General features: G+C 28.8%; 1 protein-coding gene across 1 annotated transcript in view; it reads right to left on the reverse strand.

Moving 5' to 3' along the window:
• Window positions 1–23,426, reverse strand: part of LOC145245863 (protein O-GlcNAcase-like) — a 72,467-nt gene that overhangs the window by 13,989 nt on the left and 35,052 nt on the right. The window contains exons 9-10 of the mRNA XM_080107570.1: window positions 15,887–16,061; window positions 13,656–13,709 (exon numbers count right to left, since the gene is read on the reverse strand). Of these exons, the coding sequence (XP_079963696.1) occupies window positions 13,656–13,709; window positions 15,887–16,061 (229 nt within the window). The remainder of the gene's footprint in view (window positions 1–13,655; window positions 13,710–15,886; window positions 16,062–23,426) is intronic.

Raw genomic sequence — 23,426 nt, forward strand, 5'->3', positions numbered from 1 at the left:
TATACAAATTCAATTTTAATTTTTACTTAGAATATATGTACTTGGAATTAAAGCTTTGATTCTGGAATATGAGCATGAAATCATGCTTCTTAAAAAAAAAAAAAAAAAAAAAAAAAAAAAATGGACATACATTTTATGTTATTTCATGCCAGATGCCAGAATTTGATTTTAATTCTAACTTCATATAACTATTGTTTTTACATTGGAGAACATTTCAACAAGTCGCAATTTAACTTTTTATCCTTAATGATTTTGAATCAATTCTTTTTCTTGGTGATAAAAATTTATGTTGATTCAGACATCTTGTATGTTGCTATATTGTGTACCTCCAACAATGTACGTTCTATATTTAATATATAATTATATATCTAAAATTTAAAGTAAAAAAAAAATATTTCTTTAAATATATTAGTGGCACATTTTTGAAAGATTATATATTACATATTTTAATATTCATACTTTTACTGTATATATCATAATTACATGGCAATTTGTGCAATAGTTTTAGAGAAATAAACAATTAAGTGTTGTTAAAGTTACTGTTCCTTAATTTCTATTCACTACTTTTTAGTAAGTCATTTAGTTCCTAAAAAAACTAAAAATCTAAATGAGATTCAAAATCAAGGTGACTCGTGCAACACAAAATCTTCGGATTTTGATCATTTTGTTGCTTCTTGGATTTCCATATTTTAAAGCAAAAATAATCAAAGCCGTTAAATATTGGATATTTAGACCATAAAATATAATCACTGTATTATATAAAACAATACTAGAATGTAATTTGAAACTTTTTCCTTCAAAATAAATACCTCTTATCCAGAATTCCCTCTATATTTAAAAAAGAAAAAGAAAAGAAAAACCTGTATATGTACACGTGACAAAACAAAAAGATCATATTCCCAAAATCACAAATGGGTCAAGTTTATTCTTATAAAGAAAATAATTTTTATATAATTAGTGGGAATTTATAGGCATGGCATTACAATCTTGCAGGTTTGAATCATTATCTCCCTTTGAGACTTTTTCAAAATAGCAGGCCAGACAGTCACTCTAGGATACTCATAAAATTTGATTTTCTTATTTAGAAATAAAACTTTATCAATTCATATGATTTGGGGGATATGGTTTTGTTTCATCACAGATACGTACATCATACAGAGTTTTCTTTATTTTGTTTTTTTAATATTAGGTAAATTCTGGACAAGAACAGTCTAAACTAAAACAACCAAATAAAAAACAACTTTTATCATGGATAAAATTAGGTTATAAAAATACTTTTTCCAAAGTTCATTAAAAAAACACTATTTTACACCATTTTTCTTCATTGATTGAAATCTGTTAAAAATAAATGTATTTAAAAATCTAGCAGAACTAACAAGATAAAAAAACTAATAGTTGTACCATTAGTTGATTAAAATTTCACTAAAAACAAATCTTATCTGGAATACAAGGAACATTTGCTTTTAAACACAAGTGACATTGTACATCATTAATTCATAGTTTACTAAACACCTTCCTTGATAGACAAGTAGCATTTGCCAAGAATCTTTACTTTCATTTTTGTTTTGTACCTCTCCTTTTAAGTCACATAAATATTTTCAAGTTTTTTTGGTTGTTTTTAACTATTCTCTTGCATTTATAAAGAATGAGAAACTAAAAGCCATAGATACTGAATTATTATTCACTGGAGTGCGAGTAGCAAAGAAAAGAGTGAATACTAATTAAGCATTCACACTTTTGCATGCTGTGTGTCGTTCATGTAGCACAAACTGCATCTATTTATCACATTAATTTTTTTTTTTTTTTTTTCATATAGGATATTAAGTTTTAGCACTTTACACTATTGCATTTTTTATTTCAACACATAATAAAAAGTGTAAGTCAGTTATGAGAAACATATACACATGAGCAGTCACACTCTTATAAATATAGAGATTAAAAAATTACAATTCAAATATTCGATTGTACTTGCAGAAAATCTTATTTTACACGATTCAGAGATTTCCTTCAATTTAAATTATAATTTTACGCAAAATTATGCCCAGAAATTGAATCAAATTTCTTAATGACCAAGAAAATAATATTGCCGTTTATATTTCCTATGGCAGACAAATACTGGATTTTTTTAAAGTGCCATAACTTATATTAAAATTGAAAATTTTAACTGTGTTTGTTGCATGAACGTAATTTTGAAAAATTTATTTTTTTTTAAATTACAATGATCAAAAAATAAATCAGGCACAAGGCACAAACATAACTTTAATAGGTTTTAACAAGATATTTATTTGGAGGGGAGGGGGACTATTCACTATTAATCAGTAATTTATTAAAATAAAAGATGCAATAGTATAAAATATCTTTTCAAATCTGACTTTTAAAAAAAAAAAAAAAAAGTATTTGTCATAAAAGATTTACCAAAACGAATTTTGTATTACTTCTTTAAATTTAATTTCATAAAAAATACCTTAGAATTTAACAGAAATCGTTACCAGGACAATTTCTTGGTGGATAAATTTTGATGATAATAAAATAACATGAGATTTAATACGAGATACAGAAAAAGAAAAGAAAAAAAGTCTAACTTTTTATGGGATTTGTATTTCAACATTACATAAGACATATCGGTTTTAAAGCAAAACTAGTTGTTTTTTTTTTAGTTTGTTTGTTTTGTTTTTTTTTTAAATATTTCTTCATTTAATTATCGTTTCAAAAATGTAAATATTGTCTTACAAAAATTAATTAAACTGAAACTGCAAAGGGGAAAGAGTCAATGAGTAAATCAACAAAAATGAAATTAAGATTCCCAGCAATGCTGAGAAGAATATAAATTCTATAAAAATCAATATTTAAAACAAATACTAGGGAATTACTTGAATCTAACCAGAGAAGAATAGTAACCGGGTGAAAATCAAAAAAAAACGACTAAATCGAGAAGAGAGCAAGTATACTTCTCTATAAAATAATCTTAGCATATAAAAGGACGAATGAATAAACAAGTGGAATGAGAATAGATGTATACAATATGTACTGGAGCGTTGCACAGCCATGCAACACGCCAATTCAGCAAAGCAGGCATTTTGTCTTTAATACTATGAAAAAAAAAAATACAAAAAGTTTCCTTTTTGAAAAAAAAAAAAAAAAAAAAAAAAAAAAAATGGTAAGTCAAGAACAAGTAAAAAAATATTGGTAACAGTTACAATACATATTAATTATTTTATTAAGTTTTAAAGCCAAGGACACTCAGCGTCTTAAAATTAATTTTTTTTTAAATTTTAATTAAGCAAAAGAAAATAAAAATGGGTTTTAAACATAATAAAGACAAACTTATATGCGAGTTAATCAATTTGTTGCTTTTTTACTATTAATACAAAATATATGCTAATATATACTTTAATTCTGGGATTTTTTTAATTGTTTTAATTAGTTATGACTTATAATTAAGTGAACAAGTCGCACATTTTTTTTTTTTTTTTTTAATTAATTATGTATTTTGCTCACACTCCCTTCTCACTATGTTCATTCAATCATTCTAATATTTCTTTATATCTATGATCATTTACAGAGTGATTCTTTACAGCTAATTTGCATGGTGCATTTGTAAACACATGTAAATTAGAGAGAAATACATCCAATCGGTTTTCTTCCATATATAATGCATCAGGGCAATTGTACAAAAGTAAAGACACTTATTTTGTTATCAGATTTTCATAACACATAACATAATTCATGAATTTTGAAATGAAATCTAAAGTGAAAAAAATAGTGGTAGTTGTCGTGACCGAAAAGGTCATGGGTATGTCTAGTTTATACATACTTGGATATGATTAACTCCCAAATTAATGAACTTGAATGAATTTTTCAACATCACTTCTAAGTATAACTGTCGGTAATCTGAGCTCCATATAGTTTTTAGTTTCAGAATTTTTCTTTAAAATAAATGCATTCATGGATTAAAAAATTATTCAGATCTTTAGAAAATTTTAAACTGAGAGGGAATAGGAGTCAAGACTCACTATTTAAAAATAAATGTATACAGCAAACTTACTTCAACATTCTTGATATATTGGTGCATATGAGATTATCCATTACCCCTAACCTGAAAAATGCCGGGTTCGAGCTGAGAGCAGGAATAAACAGAGGTCCTTATTACAATAATTAGAATTAAGATAATGCAACTGTTTTTTTTTTGTTTTGTTTAATTTTATAAACACAAAAAAGTTCTCTCATTTTAGGAGTAGATAATGCCATTTTCACATCATAGAATATTAAGTTTGATGAGAGGAATGAACCTCATCCCCATCTTTGTTACTTAAACGTTGATGTTAACGGAGAATAAATTTAAACTAAAAGAAAATCAGTCTTAAGAATATCTATGAGTGTCCTTGGCTATTTGTCAATTTCTCAGTTTACATAGATATCAGCTTTTGGTTTGAAGCAATCACATATCTGTCAGCATTTAAAACAAAGTCAAGATATAGATTCAAAACAGAAAGATTAGAAAACGTCCCATACCTGCTAGCATCTGATATTTCTATAAAGCCATCATTCACCCATTTATGGAGTACCATTGCCACATCTGCGCGGGTACACTAAACCACTAGTTTCTCCTTGGATAGGGTCCAAAAAAGAGCTTCTAATCTAATATCTCTTGTAGCTTCAGCCTCTGCCCCATCACTGCAATATTGTGCTTGTTTTACAAATACTTCACCATAATGCATTCTGATCAACTTGCAATTGTGACCAACCTGACAAGCAGTAAATTCCTACCCTTCAGTGGAGAGGTTCCCAGATGTCAGAAAGATTCCTACTCTAAAATAGCTGTTTTCCTTAAACTGCTTGCCTTTGGAATTCCCTCCATTCTCAATTGTATCAATACAAATAAATTTAAATGTAATTTGAACAAACGTCTTGCTGGACAGATCTCCATTTAGGATGTCCCCATGGATAGGGCTCTAAATTCAAAGTAGCCTTTTATATCTAAGTGGCAATGTGCCTTGTTGGAAGTGAAAGTTAAAAACGAAGGATATAAAATAAAACATAGAAAAACGGTATTTATTAAAAATATACAAAATAAATATCAGATACAGGACGATCTAGGGAATTGTTAATAAAATTCATGATCCTTTCTATAATCCAACTATATTTGGTACAAATAAAGTCTATGCTTGTATTGTCCACAAAGTTTCAGTGAGGAATGTCCAACAATCTTTGCAGAAATACTCACAACACACTTTGGTGATAGTCTCATTAGTAAGAGATGTGACTTTGAATGAGTTTTAAACTCACTAAACGATAGTCTTACCCCATAAGATGTTTATCTCCTGGATTACCTCAAAGATAACATCAAAATAATCCCCAGATTATTCCTAAATGAACTATTAAAATCAGGGCCGTGTCAAGAGAAGAGCATATCAGTTATTCAGTTTTGCATGTTACATCCAAACATGCTTATCATTGAATGGAAATAACACAAAGATTGTTGGACATACAGGATTCAAACTTGGTGGGCAAGTCAAGTATTGACTAAAGTTTATTTATACCAACTACAGTTCGACTGCAGAAAAAATTGTGAATTCAAGAATTGTCTGGATACATAAATACAAGTATGTCCATACTGAATATCTATCTATCTATCTATATATATATATGGATATGATTGTTAAGATGGATGAAATCCGATGATATGAAAAATGGATTGGAGGCGGAAGGATCTGAACGCTCAACAATTCGCCAGATTTATGCGGGCTTTTTCAAAAGCTTACATATATATGACCATCCCTCTTGAAAAAGCCCGCTAAATGGGGCGAAATGTTGATCGTTCAAGTCTTTCCACTTCTAATCTATTTTTTATAGATATATATATACATATATATATATGTAATAGTTGTCATATCCTATACATAAGAAAAACTGACTACACTAATGGCAAGGAGCAAGGTTTGTCAATTGGCCAAGTTATCAAAGGAATCCTATCAAAGTTTTATAAAATGGTTTTAACAAGCCACATGTCAGCTAGTTTGATATCTAGATAAAAGAAATGACCTATTGAACAGCGATCATTTCCTTTCTGGCAAAAAAGAAATCGATGGATAGGTAAAAATCCAAACTAACCATAATGAAGTATCTCTTTTTTAGTTACCACTGGGGACACAATCAACTACCAAGGTTAACATGAAGTGATTAACTCACATCAATAACAAAAAGAGCTCCCAAACCCCACCTCAGATGGCTGTCATAAGATCAATTTTGTATGTCTAATCTTTGTTGCTAATTCTAAAATATAATCAGGTTTTCTTTTTATTAAATGGGAAATTGTGGAGCAGTAAACAGAACTATGCTGCTACATGTAAACCACATCTCTTTCACAGCTAAAAAAAATTAAACAGCATAAAATGTTTTTAATAAGACAAGAACATTCTGTATGATGAACACAGGCTAGTTTTAAATACACCCCTCCACCTTAAATCCTGACAAATTTCTTTTTTTTTCTCTCTTAATTATTTTGGTCTTCAAAATAAGATTTATAAGCGCACACACACACACAAATACATATATATAAATACATACATATATATGCATGTGTGTCTGTGCATGCATGATTTTTGTATAAATCAAATTCCAATTTTTAAGCATTTTCCATCTAATGAAAGTAACATCAAAATTACATAAAAGGGGGGGGGGGATAGTTAACCTAAATTATTTTTCATCTTTTTACAAATATAATTTTATTATCATAAAACTGGAAACATTAACATAAAATAAAACGTTGTTACATTAGAAGTAACAATAAACATGATGGAACTGGTTTTAAATGTAGAATTGCTTAATAACTAAAAAGAATTGATAAATAGATAAAAGAACTGGGTCATGTGATTTTGAATAATCTATTACAAACAAATAGTTCAGAATCATAAGGGTTTTGTCACATCAAATTTAAGAGTCATTTTGATAATTAACATAAAGGAAAGGAGCCTTTCTCAAAGTTTAGTTATTCTTATATTTTAAGACCATCACCTGGAATGTGAAGGAGTTAAAAACAAAATTAAATATCATTCACAATTTTGTAAATTCTTATGGTCTAATTGGCTTGGTTTGTTTTATCCAACACAACTCTCGCTCAAAAATTAAGTAAAGCTAAAACAATTCCTACTGTAAACTATTCATTATATAGTAGTAATTGAATAAAAGTTGCTGCTTAACTAATAGTTGAGAAAATGGAGTCACTACTTATTGAGGGTAAAAACTACTCAAGGATAAGGCTTGAGATGGATAGATAGTCAGTTGAGTGATGAAGACCTATTGCAGGATTGATAATGGGAAGAACAAAATTTGATCACTTATGAGGACAGTATATCAGTATTTATTGATATTAGATTTGAAGATGACCATGTTGTAGACAGCAGGGAAGCAGTCATTTGGTAATGCCTTTCACACATGCTAACATATGACAGCATGTAAAATGTTTAATAAAATATGAGGAGATAAATTAATTTGGAAACAAAACTTAACCAAACTTTCAAATGCTTGGATTTAATAATGGTTTTTAATCAAACCTTGCAAGTTAGTTTAAATAATCTTAAAAGAATCATTATCAAATATTCATCTCTAGTACTGGTCTTCTTTAATTGATCAAGTCTTTTGTCTTTAAAAATCTCAGTTTATAAAGAAAAAAAATTCATAGTAACAATGTTTATGATTATTATGCAACAATTTTATGCAAATTGGATGCTCAGAATGGCTTTCAACAACATATACAGATAATTTGTGTATTAATTTTGTCCATTACGACGATTCCACGCCCGCTCCCTTTTCTAAATTAAAATATCATCACAATGACTCTTAAGCTATGGCAGAAAAACCTTATGACTAAACCCGGTATAAATTGGTTAAAGCAGCAGCAAATTGATGCACAATCCAATGTATACATAAAAAAATCTTACAATTTCAAATTAGTAATTCATTCCATCATAGTTGAAGATCTCTTCAAATCTTTTTTTAAAAGATTTAGGGGGGTTTTTTTTTGGGGGGGGGGGGGTTACTCAAAAAAAAAAAAAAAAAAAAAAAAAATGTTGATCAAATCAATATAAACAAGCCGCGCTGCATGGTCCCCCTCTGGTACTGCATGTGAGATGACGCCGCAAAAAATAGTGAAGAAATGATCAATGTGAGAAGTGTGAAGGGCCAACGTTGCCTTCACATTTTTGCCAAGTTTCAGAAAAATCTAATCGATGGGGTAAAAGTTATGAGGTAAAAAGCGTAATTTTTTGTAATCTGGGGGCATTTGTGAATCCTTTTGAGCCTTTGGGAACACCGAATCCCAGTGAAAATGGACAAACGGTGCAGTTTCATGTATATTTGAATTCAGCACCATGAAAAACCACTATATAGACATATCAAGTTTTTGAGTAATATGAAAAAACAGCTCCAAAAAGGCTTGTTTTTAAAGTCACAGAGGGATGCGAACCGAATTTTGCCAGGGTCACCCATACTGAATTTATATTAAGAACAATGGCCTCCACATTTTGGCCAAGTTTCAGGAAAATCTAATGGATGGATCAAACACTATGAGGCAAAACGTGTAATTTTTGGCCATTTAGAGGCCTTTTTGGCCTCTTTTGAGCCCCTCGGGATGCCGAATCCCAGTGTAAATGGATAACAGTGCAGTTTCAGGCCTTAATACATGTATATTTAATTGACCACCATAAAAAAACGCTATGTCATCAGACATATCAAGTTTTTGTTGAAAAATATGAAAAAAGAGCCACAAAAAGGGGCATTTTTAGCATTGAAAGTCCCCGAGGATGCAAACTAAAATCTTGCCAGGGTCACCCATACTGGATTTATATTAAGAACAATGGGCTCCACATTTTGGCCAAGTTTTAGAAAAATCTAATGGATGGATCAAAAGTTATGGAGCAAAACATGTCATTTTTTACCTCTTCTGAGCCCCTGAGGACGCAATGGAAATTTTCACAAAAAAGATTTTTTTTTACTGTGCACATCTATTTAATGAAATACAATTCGTGTCAAAATTTCAGGAAAAACTAATGGACGGTTATCTAGCAATCGTCCGGACTAACAGACACACGGAAGCATGAACACAACTGAAAACATAGGTCCCTCTCTGATAAATCGGGGGACTAATTAATTTGATTGGGAAAAAGAAAAAAAAAAAAAAATGCTTAATCAAATGATCATCAATTATTCCTTAAACACAAATCATGACAGTGATTAATATTGATTTAATACTTTGTTTTATTTTCATATAGATGCAACCCCAATTTTTCCAGCAACTGATGGTTCGGCATATCTTAACCTGAACAAAATCATCATTTCCAATGGTCTATTTTCAAAGAAAACATTGAATGCTTGTGAAAGTTCAAGCTATCTCTGGTTACTTAGAGACATGATAAGTGTATAACTAGTGGGTTAAGGGAAGAACATCAATGAATTATTACAGTTAAGTAAGATGGTTCAGTAAAATAGTTAATTTATCAGAAAGTTTGTGTTGCGCCTGTAGTAGTTAAAATAAAAAAGGGAGTTGTGTGGATATCCACGAGTATACAGCTTCTATAACCACTTCAAATATTTTCATTTATGGATTAATAGTGTTGGGGATGATATTCAAACTATGGTTCCTCTCCATCCAGTTATGAATATAAGACTTTATATTTAATTGTATAAAATGAGTACCGTTGTTTAACATTAAAAAAAATGATTAAGATGACATAAAAACAGATAAAAGCCAATCTAATAAAGAAACATTTGAAGTGAATATGAAGAATGTAAGAAAAAAAATGTTTTGCTAATCTATTCTAAAATCATTTAAATTAAAACAAAACATTAAAAAAAATCTGATGTATCGTTCCTCCCCCCTCTTCCAGTACTCTGATGTTACATTAAATCAATAAAGTTTGCAGAAAGTATTGAAATTTCTAAACTGGAAACAAATTTAAAAGCAGCCTGTGAACAGATTATACAGAACAAATGAAATGCGAAAAACGAAAAGTTTCAGTCTTACTGTAATGAGTGAAACAGTAAAGAAAAACGTTTCGCTTTCATTGTCGTTGAGTCAATTCGATCAACTGAAAAAAGTAAACCGGAAGAAAACCATCTATGAAACAAACAGAAGAAAATTTGCATTTTAAAATTCATTTTTTATAAAAATAAGGAAGGGGAGAAAAAAATTGCTTCAAGAAATTTAACTCTTTATAATCATCCCGTCATGAAAAAAGTGTTTGCTTTATTAGTTGTACTTATTTGGCGTTGGCCGAAGAATTTTTACTTTTATTTTGCCAGTTAAAAAAAATTTTTTTTTTTTTTTTACTCGCATAAATAATAGTGCTATTTTTTGTAATTTTTAAATTTATAAATAAGCTAAAAGGCAGTAGTCTTAAATCAGCAAGCAGGCTAATAAAGAGTTGATTTTACTTAATGCAAGGAGGGGAATTGGCTATGCAGTGTTAGCTTAGTGCATGAGCAAAGAGAAGAATGAATATTTTAAATATATCTTTTTAAGCAAAAACAATATTATGTACTTGTCATGTCGAAAATAGTAATATATTCACAATTTACAAAAATTCATCGAGTAGAAAAAAAAAAATAGTTTAACGCTATAGGTTACAAATATTGAAGCCATGACAAGTAATCTAAAATATTCCTTTCGGAGTTATGTTTCCTGTGTTTAGACTCTTACCATCTACTTTATAACAACCTAAAAAAATAAATAAAAATAACTTCACTATGAACAACTTTCTACTCAATTTTTCATAATTTTTGGATATATTACTATTTTTGGCATGACAATTAAGTATGTAATATTGTTTTTGATTAAAACATACTTTTAAAAAATTTGATTTGTCAACTGCATCTTAACAAGCACCTTTTTTTTTATTTTAGTTTGTACTAACTATAACTCCTTGACACTGCTTGGGAGGATTTACACTATTTTTTTATATTTTTGTTATGTTGATTTTTGTACTAAAGTATTATTTTATTTGTTTTAATAAAGTTTATAAAGTTAAATTGCTTAATTACTAAATTATTACTTGAACCAAATTGTTATGAAACTTAATAATTTTATTACAGTAAAGTCCTCTATTTATAAAATTATTGTAGCTTCTAAAATTTTCAATCTTTTAATACATGAGAAATTAGTAAGAATTCTAAATACTTCCAAAAACACTTTGGAGGAGAGAAGGGGTGAGTGAGTCATTGTTACCTCTCTTTCATTATAATGAAAGAAAAAAAATCTACTCTAATGGTTTCTTAACTGGAATAAGTATTTTCAGAAAGAAACAATTGTGAAATAAAATATATTTCTGACAATAACAGAATAAAAGAAAGAATAAAATATATAAAAAATAAAAAGCTTACTTCAAATCATTTGATATGTCAGACAAATTGCTACTTGGGTCCAACTTTGAAAAATCTACAAGGTAATTTTTTAGAACTATATGACAATTAGAGTCACTACAGCATGAACTGAATTATTTGGAAAATAATAAAGCACTTTTCTCATGGTGGTGTGATTGTAAAAAAAAAAAAAAACAATATAATCATTTTTTTCTTTTTCATAAAGTATTTAACTACCAAAGTCAGCCTTAGCTAATCAGATGCAAAGTTTCTTTGTGTTTGGTTGAAAACAGTAATTTGTTCCCGTTTACTTTTCTTTTTTTTTAAATTCAAACTTGTCACTATTATTCAAAATACAGCAGCCATGATTAATGATCATCATCAGCACCAGGAACAGCAATTAAGAAAGAGAGATATATATACATTAAGCAATCACAACTGTGAAGGAGATGTGACTTAGATGAGGTCAGCTTTAAGCAATCAATCTATCCATTTAAAACAGGGAGTTCAAGTGGAGGAAGACAAAAGAAAAAAAAAGAAAAAGGAAAAAAAAAATTAAGAAAAAAAAAATGTAAATAAAAATTATACAAATAATGTGATTTTACTTCAAAACAAAAGAACAACCCCAGAACATCTTCTCAGTATCTATTTTAAATCTGTCAAAAAAAAAATGTTTAAGTCAATTTTAAAAACATGCAATCAGAGAATAGAATCCAAGATTTAAAGAAATATAAAAACATCTCAGATTAAAAAATATGATTTAATAATAATTGTCTGCTTCCATTTTAGGAATAAAAAAGCTACTATATGGCCTGCATTTTATTTTAATGAATAAACGCATTTCAACTTTTAATAATAAAAAGTTTTTTAAAAAATTTTCAATTTTATATATATTGTCAACAGTCATTTCACCATTTATTGTTATTCAATGTGATTAGAAATAGATAACCGCTTAAAACTTATTCAAAACCAGACTACTTTATCAACAGTTGCTATAGTCACTGCTATATGTAAGAAAAATATATAAATGGTTATTTATTAGCACTTCACAGCTACCAAAACTGTTCTATGCTTTTAGAAAGAGCTATGCTTTTACGTACGCTAAGTAGAAGCCAAAGATCTTACAAACGGGCTCAATCCACACACAATTACCTACAGTACCTGTGGAATATAGAACAATATGTAGACTAAATTCTTGTATTAGATAGATTTTAACAATGACCATTTACCAATATTACTGAATCCATTCAATTCATTCTTAAAATATTCTATAGTGCTATTTTAACTTTATTTGCTTATTTATATTTATCCAGAAAACATTGCCAGGTGGTTGGCTGAATGAAAAAATAATTAAAAAATATAGTAATGTTTACACATTTTTTTTTTTCAATAGGACTTTTAATTCATTTTAGTTTTTCATTTTATTTTTAATGTAAATAAATATTTGATAAATAGGCAAGAAACACAGGAAATATTTTATGCAATTTTTTTTTTAATAGAGATCAGAAATTTGAAAAGATAAATCTCATTGTTCTGTCAATTTAGTTTATGAAATTGTTCTTGTCAATAAAGTTTTGATGCGATCGTGCAAAGGTCTTAAATATTTTATAATACAACTAAATGCATCATATGAGCAAATCAGGTTTTATACTACTTAACACAGAAGCAGAAAAAGTTGACTAAAAATTTCTTTAATAATCTTACAGAATTTTCAAAATATAAAAAAAAAAACAATCACGCACAAAATGTGAAGGATTCTAAGAGCTTTCAGTTTTCTTATCGATTCTAGAAATCACCAATTAAATAAGTAGTATGATTATTGATAAAAAAAATATCATCCACTTTAAATTATTTTTTAGTCATCTACAACTGAAAAAAAAGTTTATTTTTATAACTACAACATATTTTTAAATGAGAGATAGTTTAAAATAACTTTTATCTTGGATTGTATACCAATAACTATGACAATATCACCAATATTATCTACTTGTTCTTGCTTTTGCAAATGTTCAGGAAGTTTGTAGATGAAAATAAAAGTTATTTAGATTTTTTTAAATCCTGTGTGAAAATATTGAAATTAGTTAAAAAAGATAAAATAAGCAGCAACAGTAACATCAGGAGATGCACTGACAAAATATGGCTGTGCAAAGCTGCCAAGTTATTTTTCTTCTTTAAATTTAAACAAAAAAACATAATAAACATGCAACACTTCTGTAAACAAGAATTGAAACAAAGATTTTGTTTAGCAAAAATGAAAGGAAATATAATAATAGCAGACATCACTGAATAGAATTGCATACATGTTAAAATCCCTTGTTGATGCATTACTGACAAATATGGAACATGACCAAGACCTGAAATAGACAAAAAAGAGGGAAATAAGTAGCTTGAAACAAGAACTGAAAAAAATAAATACATCAAATACTCGAGATACAAACATAATTTATATTTCAGTAAAAAAAAATTTTTTTTTTCAATAAATGAATTTTAAAATAAATCTACCAGGCTTGGCAGTGATGCAATTTAGGTCTACAACTGGGATTAGCATAGTAAGTGGGAACTAAATAACAATTGAGAATTATTTTAACTAGGGTCTAGTCATTAAATATCGCCATAATCATCTAGAGAAGGGGTTTTTTTTTTCATAGGGTAAGTTCATACCCTTTGGTAAGTCACAAAATAATTGAAATTGGTTGCAACAAAACAAAACAAAAAATAAAAAACATACAAGAAAATATAAAAAACTTTGTTGTATAGCCTTCATAAATTGATATTAGTTTTATTCCTTTCTCCTATGACACAACAAACTTTATTAACCAACACATTAGAGTAACTTATGAATAGATTATAAATATACAAAACTGATAATACAGTCAAAATAAGATTTTCACACAGGAACCTAGCCAATTAATAGTCTTTTTCACTCTTATTTTCCTTAAATTCTTATTAAATATATTTGATTTCATTTTAACAGTCATCAAAAACTTTAGTAAATGTCAAATACACATGCAAAAATCTGACTAAGTTGGTGGACCAATAATCATTAAAAAGGTTGTTGATGCTAAATAATGAACATAGAATTTGTTTGACTCAAATGTAGAACTAAGTTTGGGGCTAAATTTTTTTTTTTCATTTAGATGGCTATTTTTCTATCTAAATTCTGTAATAATTGCTAGGAATTACAAGAAAGTCCATCCAAATGATCATAATTCATAGAAATATTGCCATCTTCTGTAAACGTAAAATGACTAAGTAGTTAGAAGCATTTTACAAAATGACAAACTAAAATTTTTACTTTTTTGTTATAAATTAAAACAAAGTTCTGCAAAAATGTTAAAATATGAAAGTTAAAAACTTCAAATGGCCATAACTTGGAAAGTATTTAGATACCTTAGACAATGAAAGTTCTAAAATTTTATGTCTTAAATTAAAGAGAAAGTTATAAATCTACGCCCAGTTGACAGCCCATCATGCAGATATGGTCCAAAATTTAACCAACTTACAGTTCTCCATTACTAAACCAAAATTTCAAACTACAGTTTGCAATTGGAACAGATTTTTATGATGCAACACAATTGTAGCCCAACAAGCTTCAAAGAAATCATTCTAGCTTCCTCTTCCACACCACACACAAAAAAAAAAAATCAACTATTTGGTGGCAACATTAATAGCCATCCACAAAGGAATCCAAAAGATTATTAAAGTCTAACCAATAAAAAAAATTATTACACACCACTTCTACACTATAAGGCTTATCCAAAACCCACAAACCATTCACTTCATTCTGTTACATCTAGTATTTGTAGTCCCCTCTCCTACAAAATAGCTTTATTCCATCTGAACAATTGGTCATGAATTACATACAATCTTACTGATCAGAAAGCTAAATTGTGCAATATATATATATATATATATATACAAATAAAAATCGGTTCTTGTCCAGAATTCCCACATATTAAAAAATAAAAATTTTGAAAAATATGTATGATATACATATCTGTGACAAATTGATCAAGTAATCTTATTTTTAAATAATAAAATCAAATTTTATGAGAATCAGAAGAATGGTTGCCATTTTTTTTAATAAAAAAATCTCAAACACAAGGGAAGTAACTCAACAATTCATATTGACTAGATTTTATATTGAAATATCTATAAATTCTGATTAAACGATTAAAAATGATTTTCTTCATAAAAATGAAACTACTTGATTCATTTGCATGATTTTTAGAATATGATATTTTCATTTGTCATGGGTTCATACATCATAAAGATTTTTTTTTTTTAACATAGGGGGAATTCTGAACAAGAATCATTATCTCATACATGAATTTGAATATATGATAAAAAGAGTTAAGTCGTTTGTGAAAATTATATGTCAACCACAGAAACTATTATCAGTCATGTAAAAAGAAAAGATCATTTTGAAAGCAATGTAGTATAACACAGACGGCATTGTTATTGAAAGATAGTAAGATTTAAATGGGGAAAAAAAATGAATCATAGAAAGTCCAAAAAGGAATCAACTTACCCATCCACTGAACATATGCTTTGCACATTATCAGAATGCTTTTTAAATCCCAAACATAGGGATAGAGTTCATAAGCAATGGCGCGATTAGGAATCTTGAAAAACTTGTCAAAGATTTTGAAGATCCTGTCAATACCTTCACAGAAAACTTTGGCTTTATCATGCCATTGGTCTGCCTGAAAAATGTACAAAGAAAAAATAAAACAAAAGTCAATTTCTATGAGAAATGGTGGTTCTTGTTATTTTATGAGTAACAAAAGTCTTGTCCACCATTTTAAAAAGAATCTTAAAAACAAAGGGAGATAATTCAATAATTTAAACTTGTGAGATATGTTGTAATGCCTATGAATTCCCGTTAATTGCGTAAAAATGATTTTTGTTATAAAAATAAAACTATTTGATCAATTTGGATCATTTTTGGAACATGATATTTTCATTTCATCACAGGTACATACATTATACAGATTTTCTTTTTTTTAATATAGGGGAAATTCTGAGCAAGACCCATTTTACAATAAAATCTATTATATTAAAACAGAGTTAATCAGCATGTTTCTCTTAGACTTTTTTGTTGTATATATTTTAATCATGCAAAATGTTAAAGCATTCACGTTTTGAGAAGGAGTTATATTTGAAGAAAACACTTCCATTATAACTGTTCTAATTAAACTAAGTTGCAATTAACTCACCAAATGACAGACTTCTAAGTTTCTATAACTTGACACCTCTTTTACTCTACAGTTGATAAAATAATAAAAATATTGAAAAGGTTCATTATAAACAAAAAGGAATACAACCGCAGGAAGTAATACTATTTAACTTGTAGCCGCAGAAGGAAAAGGAGATGGATGAAAAGTGAGTACAAAGAGACTAATTTTGGATTTTTTCTATTTCTTATCTTTAACTGGCTTTGCAAACTCACTTTTCCTGACTAAAACAATCTAAGAACTTTTTTATTTCTAGCATTGATATATATTACAATAGAAAAATGCAAGCATTAAAAGTAATATGGTTAAGCTTGAACATGGAAAAGTAAAGGACTAGTAGTTAAAACTGGAAAAGAAAAGGACAAGATATTCTAGTAAGAAATATAATAAATTTATAACTTAAATATTGCAGCATTAAGAATTGATTATATAATGTTAAATTTTTTTTTTTTTAATTCTTTATGCTGCACTATTTTAAGTTATAAATTTATATTTTTTTACTAGAATATCTTGTCCTTTTCTTTTCCAGTTTTAACAACTAGTCCTTTACTTTTACATGTTTAAGCTTAACCATATTACTTTTAATGCTTGCATTTTTCTATTGTAATCTATGATTTTTCCAGGCTTTCAGTAAATTCACTTGTTCTTTGTTTAATTTCAGTCTTATTTCTTTTACCACATAAACATAACATACACATATGTAATAATAATATACAGCACTCGTCTGCTTTCAATAAAATCAGACCAATTATCTCCCTTTCATTCTTGCATTCTGTTTCACTTGTTACTTCTTTTATCACGAGAGCAGTGAATTGGTAGCAACAGTAGTCGCTGAAGTGACGTGGTTGCAAAGGAAACCAGTCATAAACATCGTCACTTACTTCCTTACATTTTTTTTACGATTTTGAACACCAGTAAATTCATAACTTTTGTTTTACAGAACAAAAATTTAACATTTTTTTTTCATAATATAGCTGAATAGCTGAGAATGTGATCTATAAACTGTAATAATTGCTTGAAATTTTGGTCAAAAAATGAGGGAGCGGTGAAGCTTTAAAGCAGTTCTAAATAATTAAAACTGACACTTAACCATATATTCAAAACACTGTAGTGTTTGAATGATATATATATCTATAAAAGTGAACGTGTGTGTACATTTCCCCACGCAATAACTGTCAATTTTAAGTCTACAAACTCGAAATTTGATATACAGGGTACTGAGATTTGGGAAAATTTTTGGGATCAGTTTTCGGCCAGAAATTTGGCTGTTAAGGAGTTAAAATTCAACGTTTGAAAACTCTACCAAACTCCTCCGACAATTTTGGTTCTAAACACTTGAAATTTTAGATATAGGTTCCTTGGACATGGATCTAACTTAATAACTTTATTTCAGCCCAAAACAATAAATGTTAAGGGTCATAATAGGGGTCAAAGTTAAAAAAAATTGACCTCTGCGGTCTCTACCAAATTACTCGGACAATTTCTGGTCTAAACATTTGAAATTTTACATAAAGAGTATTCAGAGATAGGAAAAGCTTTTTAATCGGTTTGGGTCGAAAATTTTTTGTTAATAATATATAAATGTATGTATGTATGTATGTTTGCATGTCTGCCTAAAACTTTCGACAGAGGCAACGGATTTTACCAAGATCAGTATCATTTTGAAGTTAGACCTTTCAGACGACAAATATTGAAAAATTGGCTAAAAACATTAATATCTTCACCTTCATCTGGGCACTTTTCTATGTGGGGGGGTTGCTTTTTTCGGCGATATTTTTGAAAGTCAGCCTCTCCTTTCGATTGTCTAGCCTTAATTTAAACATAAGTCACTTCCGGTTGGCGGTGGTCGTAACAGCAAAGACGTCAGTTTTTTCCCCCCCATTCTTTTCCTCCTTCGCGGTACAGGTTCGAGCCTGCCTTCCTACTACCACTTTTTTTTTTTTTGCTCAACATACACATCCAAACACCTGGGCAATGCCGGGGTGAAATGCTAGTCTTATAATAAAGTTGTATTCCTGCCTGTTTGTTCACAATTTGATGTACAAAAGGTACACTGTTTCACAAAGTAATTTCCATACTGAAAACAGACATTTACACTTACATTCCAGCATGAATTCTATATATAGTATTCATTCAAAGGGAATCTACATTCAAGGAGTAACCTCATTTGCATATTTAAGAAAATCTACTTTAATAATTAACTCCATGTTATTAATTGTTGTAATAGAATTGTCTTCATTGTTCTATTTAGAAATATTATTTCAAGTTGATTTATTTATTATTTAATGAAATTTATTTTTAATTATTATTAGCCTACATCAGTTGCTTTTCAAAACTAAAGTTTATTTATTCAAACTGAGAGCTATTCCCCCCTCCCCCGACGTTTAATTTTTATAGATGAAAATTAATGTATTTTATGCTTCCATAAATCCAACATGTGATCCACTTTCAAGAAAATCGTAAGATGTTAAGATATTCTATGTGACTTACATAGTATGGAACTAAATCCTTCACCCACCAATATGTTTAAACCTGGCAATGTCATTAAAAATTAGTAATATTATACACATGTATATAATCAAATAACATTATAAATAACACTGTAAGGTGGGGCAAATACTGTAATCAGGGGCCGGAAAAACATTGTATTCCACATCGTAACTTGAAAAAACCTGTATTATAGGGCCACCGTATCCCGGGCTTCTAATATATATATATATTTCTAATGTATTCTTTGTCTTACATAGAATAATAAAAATCTTTTGATCTGAAACTCAAACATTTCACATCATAAATTTTTAAATTCATTGAATGACTAAAAATTTGATTTATTTGCTCTATCTTGTATATGGAGCAATTATTATTTAGGTAGGATAATACTTGTAGAATATTACTGCCAGTAATATCTTGTAAATCTTATAATCACAGTTTCCATACCAGCTGATTGTTGGATAATTGTATTCTGAAGTATATATATATATATATATATATATATATATATATATATATATATATGGTGATTCTAAAGTAACTCCCTATTCTAAAATAACTATAATTTATTAAAATGCTGTAGTATGTTTCTCAATTTTTGTTACTTAATGTGTGGTAATTAAATCTATGTATTCGTTTTCTTTTCAGATCTGTTATATGAGTTTGGTTTTTAATCTTGAAGGGAGAATATGTGAAGTTACTTGTTCCATCCCGCAAGAGTTTCCTGTGAAATCAGCTGATGCGGTTCATGGTCGATTAGAAAAGCTGGTGGTGAATGGCGGTGGCCATATCAAATTTTAAATAAAAGTCCATGTCATACACTTTTATTCATTAATTGGAGAAATTATACTTCAAAAATATATTATAGTTATTTTAGAATAGAGCGTTATTTTCAGATCACCCTTTATATATGTATATTTATCTCTATTATATAAAAGTTACTGTGCATGTGTGTGAGAAAGAGAGAGTTCCTTCCTCATAAGTTCCAAAACAGTTGAGTCTATCTTTTGCAAACTTCACACAAAGCTAATTTATATGTCTGACAGTGTTCTTAGATATGTTTCGTACAGAAATTCATCAGATAAGTATCGGAAATCGAAATTCGAACCTAAAAAATAGTCTTTCTTTTTTATAGATAAAAAAAGAATTTTTACAGGGTAATATTTTATGTTACACTGGCCTAGGGGGATAATTCTCTGTAAATCGTTTCTTCTCAAAAAACTATTATCATCTGAAGATATAGCTCAGTGGTAGAGTATTTGACTATAGATTGAATGGTCCCCTTGTTCAAGCCAAGGTGTACCTCACCATTTTTTAAAAATTTGTTCTTATTAATAAGTTTAATTTACAAAAAAAAAAAAAAAAAAAAAAAAAAAAAAAAAAAAAAAAGGTACCTTTAAAATTGCTGCAAATCATTTCTTCATTTGCATATTTTAAAACTAAATATTAATCAAAAGTGACTTTTCCAGGGCATTAAAATAGCAGCTGACATAAACAGATAGAATTTGATGAACGACATTATCATTACTATTTTTTATTTTTATTCGTTTTGCGAATTAGTCCACCGAGCAAATTATTCCTCGTAATGTTTAACAGAGAATTCAACAGAGGATTGATTCTATAATAATCGTATTGTACGACCGAGCAATGCTGGGCATCCAACTAGTATATATATATATATATATATATATATATATATATATATCTCAAGAACATGCTGCTAGTGGCGCACATGTCTGCACAATGTGTGCCAAAGAATGCCAGAGTTTGGCAGGGCTTAAAAGCCACCTTTGTGCGGCCCATCACTGAATGTTTTTGTGTTTCTGTATATTTTTTTTTTTGTGCTATATCAAGTAATGGCAATGTTCGAAAATGAATTTGCTGCCATCATATATATATATATATATATATATATATATAGCCAGTAGAGTTTAGTTTCCTAGAAGTACATCCAATGAAACAACATGTGTCTACCAAAATAGTGCTCAATGAGTGAACAGAGCAGGTATATTAATTTTATTTATACAAACATTAATATTTATATATATATATATATATAGTTAGTTATATATAACAAGAATGCCTACTCGAGAGATCTTTAATGCCTCCTAGACAATGTTCTCGGGTGTCTAAGGTCTCTCTGTACAGGCGTTTGTCAGGGCAACCTGGCATGAGGATACTTTTCCCTACAACTAAACCCTGACCAAATATTCAAAATCACATGGTATTCTCAGCCCTAATAAGATGTCTTTAGTATGGTCAACCGACACTGGGTTTTACGAAGAATGGTACACCTTCTCTAAGTGATGTTATCTCAAGTAATCACACAAAGCTGGATACTCCACCAGATTAGATAAATTCTTGTCCTGGAATCCAGTAAGACCAAGAGACCACACGAAAGGTATACCATGATATATTTACATGATCACTTGGGGAGAGGCAAATAATGTTCTCAACTTCTTTGAGATGTAAGAGAACGTTAATGGAATATTCAAATATCTATGTATGCAAACACACACACACTTTATTTCCATTTCATAGAAATCCTTTTAAATATAAACTGATCCAATGATCATTTCTATTAATCAAGTTTTATAAACCTTTCTTAAATTGGTGTTACATATGCGTTTTATAGTAGTTTACATGGATATTACAATTTTCAAATAATTGTTAAAAGAATTGAGCGAAAAGCATAATGACAAGGCGTTTCTATTGATAGTTTTATTTTACAAATGATAGAACATAAAGATAATAGGTTTAAGACAAACCTAAACCTGTTTACCATCTACATTTGCAAGGTTTCTATATTGTGGAAATATTTGTAAAGTCAGATTTTCAATCTAGAGTTCTATTGTACTGCTATGTTGAGAGAGAAACAAATGAACCTTTCAAATAGTAATAGTTGTGTTCGGTTGAAATTTAAGTACAGTTGAACTTGTGTTATATAATAGGGTCTTTCCTTGATAAAACTAGTGTCAGATTCCCAGATTAAATTTATAAAAGATTAGTACTGTGTTGAGGTCTTTTCTCAGTAGAATCGGTAAGAGCTAATATTGTAACAGACTTTAAAACTTAAGCGTGACTGACCAACACAACCTCTTACAAAAATGTGGCAAAAATATTAAGATTTAGGATTCAGCATAAATATAAGCATGGAGTTTGCAAATAAACTGATTTTAACAATTTCTTGGTGACGTACACTATCCTATTTCCTCAAAGGACGAGGTAATGCCAAGTAAGATGGTCTCATGACAATAAAAAAAAGATACTACACTACCTCTCTAATAAAAAGGTGATTTGCACACTTTTTATGTCCCAATCCAAAGATTATAAAGATATGTCATGAAACTTTATACTTAGAATCTTTATTCCAATATTTATCAAAACTCATAATTTTTATTCTCAAAAATATTTACAATTTAAGGTTTAAGCTTTAGAGATCTTAAGAAATTGAAATTATGAATCAAATTTAATACAAATCTAAAATATTTAAATTTTTGGTACTTGTACAGTTTAATCAAGACATTAAAAAATGAAAAAAGGTTATATTGTACGTATCTGTTATGGAATGAAGTTCTCCGAAAAAATTTCACTTAATTTCAAATAGTTTTGTTTTTACAGCGAAAAAAACAATTTGTTATGATACCTAGCAAAAGGTTTGATGTTTAAGAAGAAAAGCTAGTATTAAAGATGGGGAGGGAGTGTCAGCGCTTTAAACTGAGTTATCTCCCCGTGGAATGTTCTAAAAATTCAAACAAAAATTTTTTAAAATTCAAACATGTCTACCTTCAAGAACGTGTTAATAAATTAAACAAATAAATGAAATACAGAGCAGCAGAAAAACAAAATAATAACAAAGACAACAAAATAGACAGAATACACAAAATTAAAAAAAGCTTACGCTAACGCAACAAGTTATAAACTAAAAAAAAAAAAAAAAAAATCATATATATATATATATATATACATACATACACACACAAAACATCTTTTATAAAGAAAAAGGAACAAAAAATATGTCAACCCCCCCTCCTTACATTTGCTCAGAGGCCCCCACACAGCCATCCAATTTCCGCTTCATCATCTAGCATGCTTTGAACTGATCTGTCACGTCTACCATTTGAAAAGGGAATTTTTTCCGAAATTAATAATGGATATTGTCGCAGACATAAGTAAGACATTTGTATTTAATATAATTGAATAAATATATGTATATATAGACATATATGTATGTACTTATTGATTTATAAATCGCCACTTGTCTTTGTCTTCTTCCAACAACAACGACTATATCTCATTCCTCGCATTGTGATAGCCTAATTCTCTACTACATAAAAAAATCTA

Source organism: Euprymna scolopes, chromosome 23 (genome assembly GCF_053919585.1).
Source record: "Euprymna scolopes isolate OS-2025 chromosome 23, ASM5391958v1, whole genome shotgun sequence".
Lineage (NCBI taxonomy): Eukaryota > Metazoa > Mollusca > Cephalopoda > Sepiida > Sepiolidae > Euprymna > Euprymna scolopes.